Source organism: Pteropus medius, unplaced genomic scaffold (genome assembly GCF_902729225.1).
Source record: "Pteropus medius unplaced genomic scaffold, Ma_sr-lr_union100, whole genome shotgun sequence".
NCBI classification, from domain to species: Eukaryota; Metazoa; Chordata; class Mammalia; order Chiroptera; family Pteropodidae; genus Pteropus; species Pteropus medius.
Window position 1 is genome coordinate 7290816 of NW_024342467.1, and position 16078 is coordinate 7306893.

Below are 16078 nucleotides of genomic sequence, written 5' to 3' on the forward strand. Positions count from 1 at the left end.
TACCAAGGTTTTGTGAATTCCTGATAAAAGGTCTACTAGTAGATACACAAGACTAAAATACATAAAATATATAAAAAGAGCTTTTTAGAAACTGTATTTTTCTTATGCCTTAATAACTTTCAAGAAATAGATTTTTTTAATTATAAACTTTCAATCAATTAAAAAGAAAAAACAGATTATTTTCCTTATAAATGTTTCCATCTGACAGATAAAGGCATGTGTGTATATATATGTCTCATTTCTAAACAAATATGTATACATGTATATATTACATACAAAAAAATATTCCCTTAAAAATAAATGGTTAAAGCAGAAAATTTAAAAGTACCAAAGACAGTTAACTTTCTAATTATGTGAACTAACAAATTCCATCACAGAATTGGCATCGAAAGTACTTATTCTTTGTATTTTGAACAAATCATATTTTTTGTATAAGCATATTTATCCTGATTATTTTTTTAAAATTCAACTACATACTAGTAAATATTGCTATCAATCATCTCAGAAAGAGGAGAGAGCTATAAGTATACATACATTTGCTTATTTTTTAAAAGTACACATACACAGAAACTTTAGAAAACAGTGATCTGTAAGGAATGGGAAAAATGGAGTAGAAGGGACAGGGATAAGAACCAGACATCTCTAAAAATACCTAGTTCTGTAAATTTGATTTTGTAATGGTATAAATATTTTACATATAAAAAGCAATCTCTAAAAATCAAAAGCAAAGTGAAACAAATCTAACTCTACATACAAAAGTGTAGGATAACCACACACACACAAAAAAAACTATTTCAATGATTTTACAATATAACAATTTGACTATGAATCGTTAGTGGTATGTACCCTAAGAACAACAATAACAAAAAACTTCCAAAAAAAAAAATCTTAAATTGCCTCAGTGAAAAAACAGTGTAAACAGTTCCACTAAAACAAACCAGGAAGAATGGCTGATTCCAAGTATGGAGCAGGAAATAAGTTTAAGATGGGCCTGGAGCACCTTGCCACACCAGAAAGACTACTGAGTATATGCCAAAAGGATGCAGAAAACAAACTGAAGAGGCTTCTAGTGGCTAAAGATGAAATAATGAAGAATAATCACTGCAGTAGATTGGAGCACTTCAAATATTTGAGTTAATAAATATTGTAGTTTTTTTTTTTTTTTAATTCTACTGACCATTTTTTGAAAAGTGATGGAGAATTAAATATTTATCCAGGTAGAGAGCTGATGAAAATTCAGTTTCTCGTTAAGGAAATATTCCATGTAATAAAGAAGAAGTGACAGAATTAGAATATCACCATACTGCAACCCCTTAATCTATTAAAGTCTTGAGAGAGAGAAGAGAGAGAGAAGAGAGAAGACATGAACCAGACATTATATACTTCTTGAAAAAAAAAATACACACCACCATCTACGAATGAGTCTTGGGGTGGGGGTGGGGGGGCATGAATTGAACCTGAATCTGATTTAGGAAATTCAGAAGACTGAGAAATGTGACAACATTATCGAGATGAACTGAGCAAAATTCAGACAGTGGGAAACACTAAAGGGCAAAAGACCCAATTCCTTCAACAAATGAAGGACAAGGGAAAACAAGAGAAGAAGGGGGCGGGGATAGGGCAATCCGTGGGTTAAAAGTGCAATATGTATAGCTTTTCCAACTTTTTTTTTTAAATACAGTGGGAAAAAGAGAAGAAGGAGAAGAACAAGGAGGAAAAGGAGGGAAAAAGAGAAAATGGGTAATTCTAAATATTTTCTGAATATTTAATGATATTAACATGTCACTGCTTATTTTTTAGCTGGTGTAATGGTATAGTTTGCTTTAATAAAAAGAATACTTATATTTTAGAAATGCATAAAATATTTACAGATGAAATCATATATCTGGAATATATTTCAAAATAATTCTGAAAGTAGAGAGTCAGGGAAAAATGAAAAGGGATATAGATGAAATATAATTGGCCATGAGCTAATATGTCTAAACCAGGCATGAGGACAGGGAGCTCATTATATTACTCTTTCTACATTTAATGTTTAAAATTTTTCATCAAAAAAACCTTTAAACACACACAATAATCACAAAATTCACTTACATAGTAAATGCACTTGCATTTCTTAAGCAAACACTGCAGGAAATAAACAGGCCACAAACAAGCTACATGTTTACAGCCCAGGGAATTAACCTGGGGTTAAAACTTTCTTATGATGAGGTTGATAGTAGAGCAATCAATATACTTGATTATGCAATTAAGAAAAAGATTCTTTTAAATACAGAACTAAGTGATGAGTTTTAATATCCTATTTTATGTGTGGGTATGTGTACATTTTATATAAGAACTACTGTCCTTCAAAATAATTATTTAGGGAATTTTCTCATTAATCCTGTAGTAATTAAGTAGCTATGTATTAGGCCTTAATCATACAAAGATGAATCAGTTTCTACCCTTGATATGCTCATAAACTAAAAGGGAAAAATACGCATGTAATAACATAAATGAGATAAGTGCCATAATAAAAAAAGATTTATGAAGTGTTTGGAAATACAGAAAAGATAAAGCCTCCAGAGTTTAAACAGTATCGAAATTCCTTTTAAATTGTCTTCAAAAGGCGATTTTTCAATGAAATAAGAAAAGGCAATCTCTTGTCTTCACAGTTGCCTGCTTCTTTCCATCAAAATGTTATTACCCACAACAGAGTACAAACTTCATTACTAAAGTTTTCATAATTTTCAAAACTAAAACTTTCACGTGAACAAAGATTCACAAATACTAAGGCTATTCAAAAGTGTGACACAGGGAAAGTGCCCTTTGATTCAAAAGTAGGACAGAGAATATCATGTTTATTGAACTTAACATTAATACTCAAGGCTATTTATACTTTTATGTCTAAATATATTTAAAGATTCCATTTATAAATGGCAACAAAGTAAACTGTGAAGGATTAATGCACTATTCAAGAGTTTCCAGAAAACAACGTATAACTGAACATAGTCTTTTCAACAAATGGTACTGGAGAAATCAGACATCCACATGCAAAAAGAAAAAAGAAAGAAAGAATCTAATACACAGATCACATATCCTTCACAAAAATTAACTCAAAATCAATCACAGACCTAAATGTAAAACAGAAAAAATTATTAAACTCCAGAAGATTACACAGGAAAAAAACCTAGATGACCTTGGGCATGGTGATGCCCTTTTAGATATAACACCAAATACGCAATCCATGAAAGAAATAATTGATAAGCTAGACTTCATTAAAATTAAAAACTTCTGCTCTAAGACTGTACCATAATTAAAAGACAAGCCACAGACTAGGAGAAAATATTTGCAAATCACACATCTGATAAAGGACTGTTATCTAAAATATACAACAAAGTTTTAAAATTCAACAATAAGAAAACCACCTTGATTAAAAAATGGGCCAAAGATTTTAATAGACACCTCTTCCAAGAAGATATACAGATGGTAAATAAGCACATGAAAAGATGATCCACGTCATATGTCATCAGGAAGATACACTACATTCCTATTAGTATGGCCAAAATCCAGAGCACTTGAAACATCAAACACTGAAGAGGATGTAGAGCAACAGGACTCTCATACATTGCTGGTGGGAAGGCAAAATCATATAGCAACAATGCAAGACAGTTTGATTTCTTAGAAAACTAAATAAACTCTTGCCATAGGTCTAGCAATCACATTCCTTAGTATTTACTCAAAGGACATGAAAATGCATGTCCGCACGAAAACCTGTATGCAGATGTTTATAGTAGCTTTATTCATAATTGCCAAAACTTGGAAGGAATCACGATGCCCTAAAGTAGGCAGGTGAACAGATACATTCACTGTGATACATCCACACAATGAAATTTTATTCAATGCTAAAAAGAATAACCTATCAAGCCATGAAAAGGCATGGAGTACCTTAAATGCATATTACAAAGTGAAAAAAATGAATGTGAAAAGGCTGTGTGTGTGTACTGTATGAATCCAACTATACGACATTCTGGAAAAAGCAAAACTATGGAAACAATGGTTGGAGCAGGGCAGGAGGGTAAGATGAAACAGCACAGAGAATTTTTAGGGGAGTGAAAATATTTTGTATGATATCATAATGATAGATTTGAAAATATTTTGTATGATATCATAATGATAGATAAATATTATACTTTTGTACAAACCCACAGAATGCTGAACACCAAGAGTGAACTCCAAGGTAAACTATGAACATTGGGTGATTATCATGTGTCAATAATAGGTTCATCCATTGTAAAACAAACAAACAAACAAACAAACAAACAAAACACCTAACCATCCTCGTGAGTAATATTGATGATGAGGGAGATCATGTATGTGTGGGGGCAGGGAGTGTACGGGAAATTTCTTTACCTTCTTGTCAATTTTGTTGTAAATCTAAAACTGTTCTAAAATATAAAGTTTTAAAAAATTACACCTAAATAATCACAAGTACAAGATGATTGTACAAAGGGAGAGAATGATATAATAGAATGGCACCAGTCATAAATTAGAAATAACTGATACACGGTCAAATCTTACCGCCCAAAAGAACAAATGTTAAAAGTCAAACTGCTTAAAATTGATTCAACTTTTAACCAAATGTTAAAAATCATATTTTTACATGATGTTAAAATTCACTTAGATTCATCTCAGATTTCATAATGTCTCATCTTAGTACAGGAAACTAGAGATCAACAACTTGGATACAGAAAACCTTAAGAGAAGCCATAAGCATATATAAAACATGTATCATTTAATTAAGGAACATTGTTAGATGATCAAAACTTTAGTTGACATGATGTATTAGCACATATTTCCACCTGACTCCCTACCCCCTCCCCACCCAAAGAAAATCACACTTTCTTTATTTGGGATGCCTACTGGATAAATTCCTCATAATTTAATCTGATGTGGTCAAAAACCAGTTAGATCAAGAATCAACAATCACATTCTAACATTTTATGGTATATTTTTTAAAACATAATTTTTAATTGTAATCTTTAATTTTTATACAAATGGAAATTATTTACAAGAGAAAGCTGTTGCTAAAAGGGAACATGCACAATTGAAACTACAAAAGTTCCACTTGGAAGAATCATTACTCTTCCCTCCCAAGGAAAACAAACAGGAAAGCCAAAGGTCAGTTTCCAACATATCACCCTGATTTTCCTATGGAATGAGTAGGAGCCTTTCTATAAAATTTCTTTACTCTGACTCAATAAACAGATGAAGATAAAACAGTAAGTCCTAACAAATCATCCTGACCTCATTTAGTAAGTCAGGTGATCAGCACTGACTGACAAAACATCATTCATGTGTGTTACATTCTTGGGACAAAACACCAAAGTGGTATCTGTGTGTGTTTTAACTTTGTACTTATATATGCAGAATAAAATAACAAAAATATTCTCCCTAACTAACCACTCCAGTTTCAAGTCACTGATCATGGTGCTCAGGATCAAGACCTCAGCAAACAGAAAGCTGAAAGTGGTGAGATTCACTGCCAGAATACTTTCTGCAGATGGGCTAGATAGACCTCAGCCTACCTGAGTTCATGACCCCATTACTACTCAATCTTCCCAACCAAGGAATTGAGCCAGTCTCCTTTTTCCCCACAATCTTCTGTGGCTCCAGTCAAGTTTCCTCTATTACCCTAGTATGCGATAGAATGAAACACATCTCAAAATCTCAGTAGGTGATCCTGGTTGGCCTTTTTACAAGAAATTCTAAGGTCTGAGAATGGAATAAAAAACTGGTTTGTTTTATTAAACCAAAATATATTTTTAATTCTGGATAAACATTTAAAAAATCATATAAAAATCAGTTCTGGCTTTTCTTGAAAAATAGAAAAATCTGAATCAGTAGAATCACATCTTGATAAGGCAACAATGGAATAAAGCTGAGTGGCAACAGCCCCGATGAAAATGAGCCAGGAACGCTTCAGGATTGCCCCAACAAAACTATACGGTTTACCTGATGAGTCCAAAGATGTGATTTATCATCATAATCTTACAGCTGTTTTAGTGAAAAAGGCAAAATACTTACCTGGAAGTGGAAAACAAAAGATAAACCAATACAGTAATATGTTTAAAAAACAGGACATAGCTATTTCTTAGAGGAAGTGAAGGTATACATACGCCCATTTCATGAAGGGATTTCAATTCACATATCTGATTTAAGCATTTTCTTTTCCCTAGTTTAGTCTGACAACAAACATTTCAAAAGGTAATAAACTACTAGCCTCAAGAAGAATCTAGTGGAGTGAAGAGGAAAGGAAGAAAATGAGGAAATCACAAATAGGGGATGTAGGGAAGAAATTTCCAAATTCTGTGAAAGAGGGAAAGAATAAAAGGAAATGAGAGGTCGAGGGAAATTAATGTTGCTTTGAATGTATATCCTTGATTATTTGCAAGCAAAAGAAAGTCTACAATTCCCAGAATTCTGTTTTTACTCTCCTATAATCTATTTACAATCCCTGAATATATCTTATTTTCTAATCTACCACTTTTAACTACCTCACGTATACTGTCAACTTCTAAAACTGTACCTCCAGCCCAAATACACCTCCTGAATTTCTAAAACTTATATATACAACTGCATACTGAACCCTTCTGATGGAATTTCTCATGGGTACCTCAAACTCATCATGTCTAAAATTAATTCATTACATACCCCAATATCTCCTACATTCTCTAATTTAAAGCATTGGTGCCTATCTAATTACTGAAAAGAAAAATCTCAGTTATCTTAAACTGCCCTCTTACAACTCTCACATCCAACTAGTTATATTCTAGATCCTAAATATCTTGGGGGCCCTCCCTTCCTCACCACCAAAGCCTAAGACAAGACAAACCTTCATTAAAGCCTGCAAGATTAGGATTCCTGCCTCCCCTCTATTCCACCCTCACTGCCAAAATAATCTTTGAGAAAAAGATTCTGAAATACCTAACTTTTCCATGAGCAGGACCTGTTCTCTTGTTTCTGTTATCCAGGATGGATTTCCTTTCCTCTCTAGCAAGAATCTCTATCAAGTTTCCTTTAAAAAGTAGCTCAAACTTGTATATTCCATGAAGCAAGCCTTCCTTCTTCCCACATAGAATGTTCCATCCTTTCGTTCTCTGCCTCCATTGTACTATTTGAAGTTCTACAGTAGTTATTTATGTTATTCTGTAACTTGAACAGCTATAAACTGTTGCCAGCCAGTGGTGGGCACTGAACCTGAAGATGAATATGTGTATTCTGGGGCTAGGGTGGCCATTTTAAGGAGACATACAGGCCAATAAGGAAGAAAGCCAATTGAAAGAAAAACTGAAAATGAAGCAGATATACTGAAATGCCAAGATGAGAGACATTGTGGTTGAGATCTTAGCTTATCAGTTCCCACAGGATCAGATGCATTCCATTTCATGTCACTGGATTATTTTTATGAGCTAACTAGAGTATATTACTGTTCCTTACAATCAAGAATATCAAGGGGAAAAAAATCCTAAACAAGATTAGATAAATTCCAGGAATACAGAAGTCATTTTTGGTTGTTGTGTCACTAATAGCTACTATGCATTGTAACACAGAAGTAGTTAGAAATCCTGGTTTCTAATTCTAGCTCTGCGCTAAAACATCATGTGGATGTGAGAAATCAAAATCTCTCTCAAAAACTGTTTACTCGTCTATGGCCATGCCACCCTATACAAGCCCGATCCCATCTGATCTTGGAAGCTAAGCAGGGTCGGGCCTGGTTAGTACTTGGATGGGAGACCACCTAGGAAGACCAGGTATTGTAGGCATAAAAAAAATAAATAAAAAATAAGAGATTGTAAGCTGATAAGTTCCTTTGCAATCTGTGAGGTCAACCAAGGTTTGTCTCGCCTAAAATAAAAGTTTTTTTTTAATTGTTTACTCACTTCTAAAAGAAGGAATTGAATTATAGATTTCCTTTAATGGCTTAAAAATTAACTTGAGATGATAGTATGAGAGGTGTGTGTGTATGCACAACAAAGTCAAAGATATACTCCCTTTCTCCGTTAACCCTTTATTACAAGTCAGACTCTTATAGGAGTATGTGTGGACTTAGGTGAACAAAGATATACTCTTAAAGCAACTCTTTGGAAGTCTCAAGAATTTTTGTTACAAGAAAGATATAAACTTAGAGTAGGTAGACGAAAAAAAGGCACTGTAATAAATCAAAAGCAATCTCACAGGGTGATCTGATCATAAATTCCTAACTGGGCAGGTCATGGTGAGTAGTCACACCCCATGCCTATAACTTTTTTAGCAAAATGTTTAAGCCAGCCCTGTCCATTGTTCTTGTGCGTCTAGATTATCACGCTTCTGACATGCCAGAAGTCATCTTCTTTTCCAGATACCTGGAGGGGTAACCACCCTCAAGGGAGCACATAATCTTGTTAACTATCCTGTACCTTGTTTCTTCCCACCTTCATATAATTTTAAGTTCCCTCCTTAACTCGAAAGGTATAAAAGAAACTACAAAACCGTCATTCTCTGGAGCATTTGAGATCCTGCTTCCTGGCAATTGCTGTCAGTTTCGCTCAAATAAAATGTTATAAAAATTATTTACAGGTTTGGATGTTCTTATAACAAGTGTAAAATGGCTCTTTCCTAAGACCCTTAGCTGGGTTATATGCAATAAATTATTTTTCTATTAAGATCATCACTAAGGCTACTAGAATTCCAAGCAGTACCTGAAGCAAATGTAGTATCTATGTAAATACATGAAACTTCCTTTTAGGACAAACAAGGTACTCACCTTATAGACCTTCTCCCTTCTTGGACTTCTGAGGAACGCTTGCCTACCATACTTTAAACCATTTTCTGAGGGATTTGTTAAGTAGTGGTCACCATGCTTTGAGTCACATGAATGACTCCCACCACCGTGGCCACAGCTACAAGGGTGGGTTTCTATAGCTAGTTTAGTGGTCTGTGAGATGGCCTGGCAGAAAAGCTCTATCAAATAATATAAGTAGCCTAAATAGAGTAAAAGATGACTCTGATCTAACCAATAAGATTTTGTCTTGGGACTGTTAGTTGGCAGTGACAAGAATAAAAGAGCAGTAAGACTAACAGAGAGCAAATTATCATGGCATAACACCAGGACAGGAATTGACAAAAGCCTAATACTAGCAGGGTCACAGGGTCTCCAGGTAGCTAGATCTGTATGATATATACAGAATTACCGTCTAGTGGCCAGATATGTATTGTATCCATAACCCCAATCTACATCTCATTCTATCTGAAATCAGGACTGGCAGCCATTTTTGTTCTGGCAGCCACTGGCAGCCATTCAGTGAAGCCTGACTAATAAGGCTCCTGTTTTATGATTTCACCAAAATTCTTATCACCTAAGGTTGGTAATTCCTGAATCTCTTTGTAACTTGCACCTCAGATTCTTTCCTCGGTTCTACAAATGTAAGTTTACAGTCATCCCTCAGTATCTGCAGAGGATTGGTTTCATAAAAGATTTCAATAACTGTTTAAACTATCTTAAACCATTTACTTTAAATTTTCAACAATATCCACTTATACAGGCATTGTTTTAATAAAGATGTTATAGTGATAGGATGGCCTCAAATTTTAAGAGATTCAAAAGAACTGCTAAGCCCTTTTAATTGACACCTATAGTAAAAGTAGAAGACAAAGAAATCTAATCTGCACTTAAGTCAATTAAACCCTATAAATAACTCCTTGAAAACATCCAAGACTATTTGTGTTGCTGCTATTTCTCTTCTTTGATTATTTTCACTATTTTGTAAAATAAACAGACATTACTTAGACTCCCTGAAACCATTCTCAAAGGTTCTAAGAACATAAGTATACTGAGGGAAAATAAATGAAGAAGGGCAACTTCATCTCAGTTTGAATGAAAGGAACAAACTAAAATCATATTCAATAAACCAATAAACCACCGGGAAAAAAGATAAACCTGGTTGAAAAATCTATTACATTAAGATGTTTTAAATAAGGGTTCATACTTAAAAAAATAATAACCTTTGCTTATTTTCTCTTTCAACTCACTGTGAACTTACCATAGTGGAATAGAGGAGAAACAAACCAACCAACTAGGGATATATAAAATGGTGTAGCCGCTGTATAAAACAGTTTCGTGGTTCCTCAAAAATTTAAACACAGAATTACCATATGACCCAGAAATTTCAGTCCTAAGTATATGCCAAAAAGGACTGAAAACTCAAACATATATATGTACATACGTGTTTACAGCAGCACTATTCGCAAGAACCAAAAGGTTGAAAGTGACCCAGATAACCATCAATGAATGAATGGCTTAACAAACTGTGGTATCAACTATATACAGTAGAGTATTATTCAGCCATAAAAAGGAATGAAGTAATACTGATACATACTATAACATGGATACATTATGCTAAGTGAAAGAAACCAGACACAAAAGGTCCAATATTGTGTGATTTCGTTTATATGAAAAATCCAGAAAAGATAAATCCATAGAGAAAGAATGCAGAACGGTGGCTGCCAACCGCTGGGGGAGAGAAGAAAATGAGGAGCAACTTGATAGTTTTCCTGTTGAGATGAAAATGTTTTGGAACCCGACAAAGGTTACACCACATTATGATTGTACTAAATGGCAATGAATTGTTCACTTTAAAATGGTTAAATTTATGTTATATCAATTTCAATATCACCTCCTTTTAAAAACTTAAAAAAAAAACTGGGCCAGTTGTTAGAAGACACAATTTCTAGACCCGGGTTCTACGCCAGCTGCTTATAGCTGACCTCTCTGAGCCTCAATTTCTTCATCTGTAAACAGGTTGGGAACAGATGATATCCAAGGTTCCTCTCATTAACTGGTGCTCTATATCTGCAGCTCTGAATTTTTAAAGAATTGTATCATATAGGAATTTATCTGAAAAACAAAGCATGAAGTACTGGTTAATGTTCTCAGCAACAGTTTTATAGGAAAGTCATTATAAAGTTTAACAAAATTGCTTCTCATAATGACTTAAAAATAAAAGTGGACATAAACATTAAAAAGCAATTCAATGAGGGCAATTCTGCAAAGAGTAAAACTAATGTATTCTAAGATTATAGTTTTCTAGCAGTCAAACTATACCTAAGGATAGAAATTAGAGACTCTAACCGCAATAATAAATAAATTAAGTAAGTAAGTAAGTACGTAAGTTTGAGAACCTAAAAGAAAAGATCAGATTAAATAACTCTTGGGCATTTTCCCCCGGTACCAATTCTTTTGAGCTTTGAGAGGTACTGAGTATCATATAATCTGAGGTCACTGAGCTTTGACAATCTATATTTCTGATTTAGAGTTAATCCATATACACCTAAAACTCTGATAAGCCACAAAAACTGAAGAACCTAATTAGTGTTCTCATTACCCTACTTTTATAAGGTGGCAGACTATAGCAAAGTCAAATAAGCAAAAAATCTCCTCAATAGCAGCTTTGGATATATTTCAACATAACAAATGTTGACCTGAGTTACAAAATTTCCCATCAAATAGTATACTACGAATAACTTTGGCCTAGAAAATTTAAGCCAATTGATGTCAGCTGCCACAGACAAAGAAAAATCTTAATAACATTCCTATGAGCAGTCTGGATCTGTACAACTACACTGTGAAATGTACCACAGATGACTGAGACAATTGATGTGCTGTGTTTTTTAATAAATATCAATGGAGTTTTTTAATAAATATCAATTGAGTTTTAGAAAAATGAGCATCATTCATACCCACCTAAATGAGGTAAGTCAATGAATGCAACCCAAAGTGAGAATAGGAAAACAAGCACCATTTAGCATTAATTGCTCCTCAGTTTTCATCTTGCTAAAGCACATCCAAAAACTATTAATAAAAAAGATACATATAAAAATGCATGTCACAACCCAGCTATTAAAAGCATTCATTTGATGCAGCCCAAATCCCCATGACCTATCACAGGCTTCATCTACTTAGTGTCATAGCATCGAAAAGTTACTTTTAGTTTCACAGTTCAAATACATGTGAAATAAGGTCATTGTATGCTGAATCATCTAATTTTGAAAAATACGAAAGCTTAAACCATGACACGTATTTTGCTTAGTAAAAGCAATGGGTTTTAGTCACTAGTTGACATGATATACTATAATCATTCAAAAATCTTGTTTTCCACTAAGCATGCAATTTTCTTATTTCTACATCAAGCTGTTACCAAATTTACTACTATACTACTCACCCTTATCAGAATATATATTGAAAAATTTTCATAGTGTTTTGGATAAACTCTTCATTCAAAGGTAATTTCATAGCTCATTTGCATAACTAAGGTAGCTCTTGAAGACTAAGTATTACACTTTCAAAAGCTCTCTTCAGTTTTAAAAGAAAAATAAATTTGCTGTACCCTGTTGACAGTAATGTCTAATGTTCTCATTTTCCAAGTTTAACGGTACAAAAAAATTGAATTACATGTCAAATTAATTAAATGAGTTGCAGTTAAGCGATTTATTCCTACAACAAATCTGAATTCATGTAACAATTATAAACCTCTAGTCCCATATACAGTTTACACTTTAGTTAGTCTAAACTGAGTGGTTTCTTTGTGCCACTCATTTTGATTCTCTTTGCATAAAACTGTACTTTATAAATAAGGAAAGTTTGCCTAAGTAATATACAAGGTCCTTTTTCAGTGCCTAAGTCTATACCATTTACTCTATGTTAAAAAAAATGACACTTATCGGTAATTGCTCACAAATCTGAAACTGGGCAATTAAAATTGTTTCTGAAAAGCATCACATGTAAAAGTAAGGAAATAGTAAAATATGTTAGGTACAGCAAGGTGTCAAACTCAGGCAAGCAGCACACAGGAGTGAGTGGGGCTATGCTGTGCAAAACTGACCAAGCCTTGACACTCCAGAGCCTCCTCCTGCCAGTTGTCAGAACAGACAGACAGATCTCTAACCACTCCCCTGGGAGCCTGTGGAACATCAACCTGGAACTCCTGGCCTCTCCATGGATACTGCACAATCATTCTGAACCCCTTAACAAAGAGGATACAAGGCTAGGACTTCCAACGAAATTCGACTCATCAAGGTTTTTCATCCGCTATGGAACTACTGAATGTATTTTCCAGACTAATTCTGAACCCACTATGCCCATTCTTTGGTCACGTCCAAGAGATAAATTGATTGTTATCAGTCCTCCCCGGTACTCTAACCAACTGTATTGTCCTTGCTTTTTCCTCCTTTATCCAACTTCTCACAGCTACCATCCTTCTCTTCCAAAGCTTCCCTCTAGGTTTACACCATCTGTTCCAAGGAAAATCAAACCCACTTATATCATCAAAAACTTCACTGTTTGCTTTAAGTAAAAGCTGCTTATCCTGCAGCCCTCTCAAAGACTGCTTATTCTTTCATTAATTATGCAACCCAACTTCATGATGCGGGGTCATACACAGTCCCCATCATAACTCCCAGCTAGTTTCCTATAAAAACCCCATCCCTGTGCAATTCCTACACATTAGAATTACCTGGGGGACATTTTTAAATCCCATTGTCTAGATTATACCCCATACAAATTAAATCAGAAAAGCTGAGGATGAGAGCTAGCCAACAGCAACTACGATGTGCAGCAAAGTTAGGATAGAGCATTAGTAGTTGGTAAAGTTCTCCAGGTGATTCCAATAAGCAGTCACAAGTGATAACCACTCTCCAAGGCATCCTACTTATTCATGCAAAACTCTTGAGATGCAGCACCCAACATTCTTCTCTATCCTAAGTGCTGCATAACCCTGAATTATTTCAAAATACTTGAGGATAATCCACCCAACAGTCTATTTTTAACATCATAAGCACTTCATCTCTACCAACTTTTATTGTAACTCCACTTTAACCACTACAGACCATACTGTAACTTAATCATCGCTTTGTCTTCTCTGAAGAGGAAATGTGAAAATTAACTATCTTTTTCTCTGACCACCAATCTCCCAGTTCTAAATTAGTTACACAGACCACTTTTCATTTTCATTCAGAGTTGCAGACAGTAGATTCTTCTTTCTCTTTACTTAGCTCACTTCTGTATACACTTCCTTATCGAGACTAGACTCCATAGTTCACCATTTCAACCACTCTCGCGCTGATATCCTCATTTATAACATTACATTAGAACTCCGTTTATTTTCCTGCACATACCATATGGTATAAGTTTCATGAGGACATAAACTATGTGTTTTGTTCAACGATGTAGTCCCGGTGCCAAGTATAACATTTGGCACATACAGTATGATCTCAGTAAGAATATATTGAAAACACAGATCTTCTCATTAATCATCTAAATCAACATTATATAAATCAAGATTTTTTTCCCCAGAAATAACCTTCACCAGTTTATCTTCCTTTCCAATCATTAATTAACTGGCATCTTAACACCTAAGTTCCACTTGCCCTTGGTTTCTGTGTTGGATCAATTCATTAAACAACTACTATCTTGGAAAAATTAAATAAACACTTGAGAAACTTATCAAAGCAGGAAAAAATAATTCACATCACTTTAAGAGCAATTTTTAAAAATTTAATGAAAATTCTCTCTCATGTGTGTCTAAATGAGAAAGGTATAGAAGTACTCAGATGCATTTATTTATTTATTTATTCATTCATTTATTTATTTATTTTTACACCTACAGCACCTGGTCTTTCTAGGTGGTCTCCCATCCAAGTACTAACCAGGCCCGACCCTGCTTAGCTTCTGAGATCAGACAAGATCAGGCGCATTCAGGGTGCCATGGCTGTAGACCCCAGAATGCTTTTAAAAAAGAGAAAGCAAATAATACTTTTACTTTTTACTAATTATATTTCTGCTGGGTTTAATTTTCAAGAAGCATGTAAATTTTTTTAACAAAAAATATATTGCAAATACTACTATATTATTTCTAGAGTGCATATACCACTTTTCTTACAAAAGACACACCATATCCTTAACTCATTTTATTAACATTCGATTAACAGACATTTTAAATATTTAAATGAATACACTATTACTAACATTTATTTTTATCAAGCAATGATCATAAAGGCTGTCCTAAAACTACCACTCCACCAAGTGAAAAACATGAAACTAACACCCTGTTTGAGAAATCAAAACAAAATAGTTGGCCAAATTATGGTAATAATGAAGAAAAAGCTTAACACACACATGACCTTTAAAACAGATTTGCATATGGAAAATCTTAAGATAAATAGATATGTGTTTGTATACTGTCAGGGTTTAATTATTTAAGTACTAAATAAAAAATTTTAAACATTTAATAATCATGGAGGTGTAAAGGCAGACACACGGCTGCAAGTGACTGTGAAGAGGCAGCTGGACCATAAACAGAGATGTCCTCAAGAATATCATGATCTGAGCTGTAATTCCTGAACCTGTAGTACTGCTCAAAGAACAAGCCAGCCTAGGAAGGGATCTCCAGAGTTAAGACCCAGAGTTTCAGAATGTGCTAGAAGAAAAAATCATGGACAAGCACCCAGATAATCATGAGATAATGCAGACAGAAATTCAGCAAAGAGGAATAAGCAGATTACACCAGCAGAGAAGGGCAGGGTTGGTATGATATGGTTTCTGCTTTCAGAGGCTTCTTTCTCCCCTTGTAGGTATGGCTAAGATTAGGACTTAGGTTACTGTAGTTAGCTTCCCACTACAAAGCATAGTTATTAAATTATTCAACACTGCTACAATGTAACCCCAACCCTTCTTGGCCCTCAAATTCTCAGTAAAGTCTTCTACACACATACACACACACACAACACACACACACACACACACACACCATCTAGATGTGATAATAAAATCCATGAAAAAAAATTTTTTTCAAAATTCAACTTGGAGAAAACTGTAATGGCTTAATTTCAGCCCCACTTTTATCTATTTTGTCTTGCTTATATACTACTTGAGACCATCTCTTAAAGCTAAATAAAATGTACTGCAAAATTTAAATATCTTTTGACACCAAAGCACAATCAACAAAAGAAACACAGATAAATTGGACTGTGTCAAAATTAGAAACTTTGTGCTGCAAATAATACC

The 16078-nt window shown here is 34.2% G+C and overlaps 1 protein-coding gene and 2 pseudogenes across 5 annotated transcripts in view; 1 reads left to right on the plus strand and 2 right to left on the minus strand.

Annotated features, from left to right (window-relative positions):
- Nucleotides 1–16078, minus strand: part of SNX13 (sorting nexin 13) — a 113684-nt gene that overhangs the window by 83061 nt on the left and 14545 nt on the right. Inside the window, exons 1-2 of one of the 5 annotated variants that reach the window (XM_039862459.1) lie at nucleotides 11762–11846; nucleotides 10786–10915 (exon numbers count right to left, since the gene is read on the minus strand). The exons of 2 other annotated variants lie outside the window; for them this stretch is intronic. In XM_039862459.1, coding sequence (XP_039718393.1) covers nucleotides 10786–10809 — 24 coding nt within the window. In that variant the 5' untranslated portion in view covers nucleotides 10810–10915; nucleotides 11762–11846. Of the gene's footprint in view, nucleotides 1–2849; nucleotides 2857–10785; nucleotides 10916–11761; nucleotides 11847–16078 lie in introns of those variants that run through there. 2 more of the 5 variants (XM_039862458.1, XM_039862460.1) reach the window with 2 other exon arrangements.
- LOC120602680 (uncharacterized) lies at nucleotides 7687–7805 on the plus strand (annotated as a pseudogene).
- On the minus strand, nucleotides 14673–14791 carry LOC120602685 (uncharacterized; annotated as a pseudogene).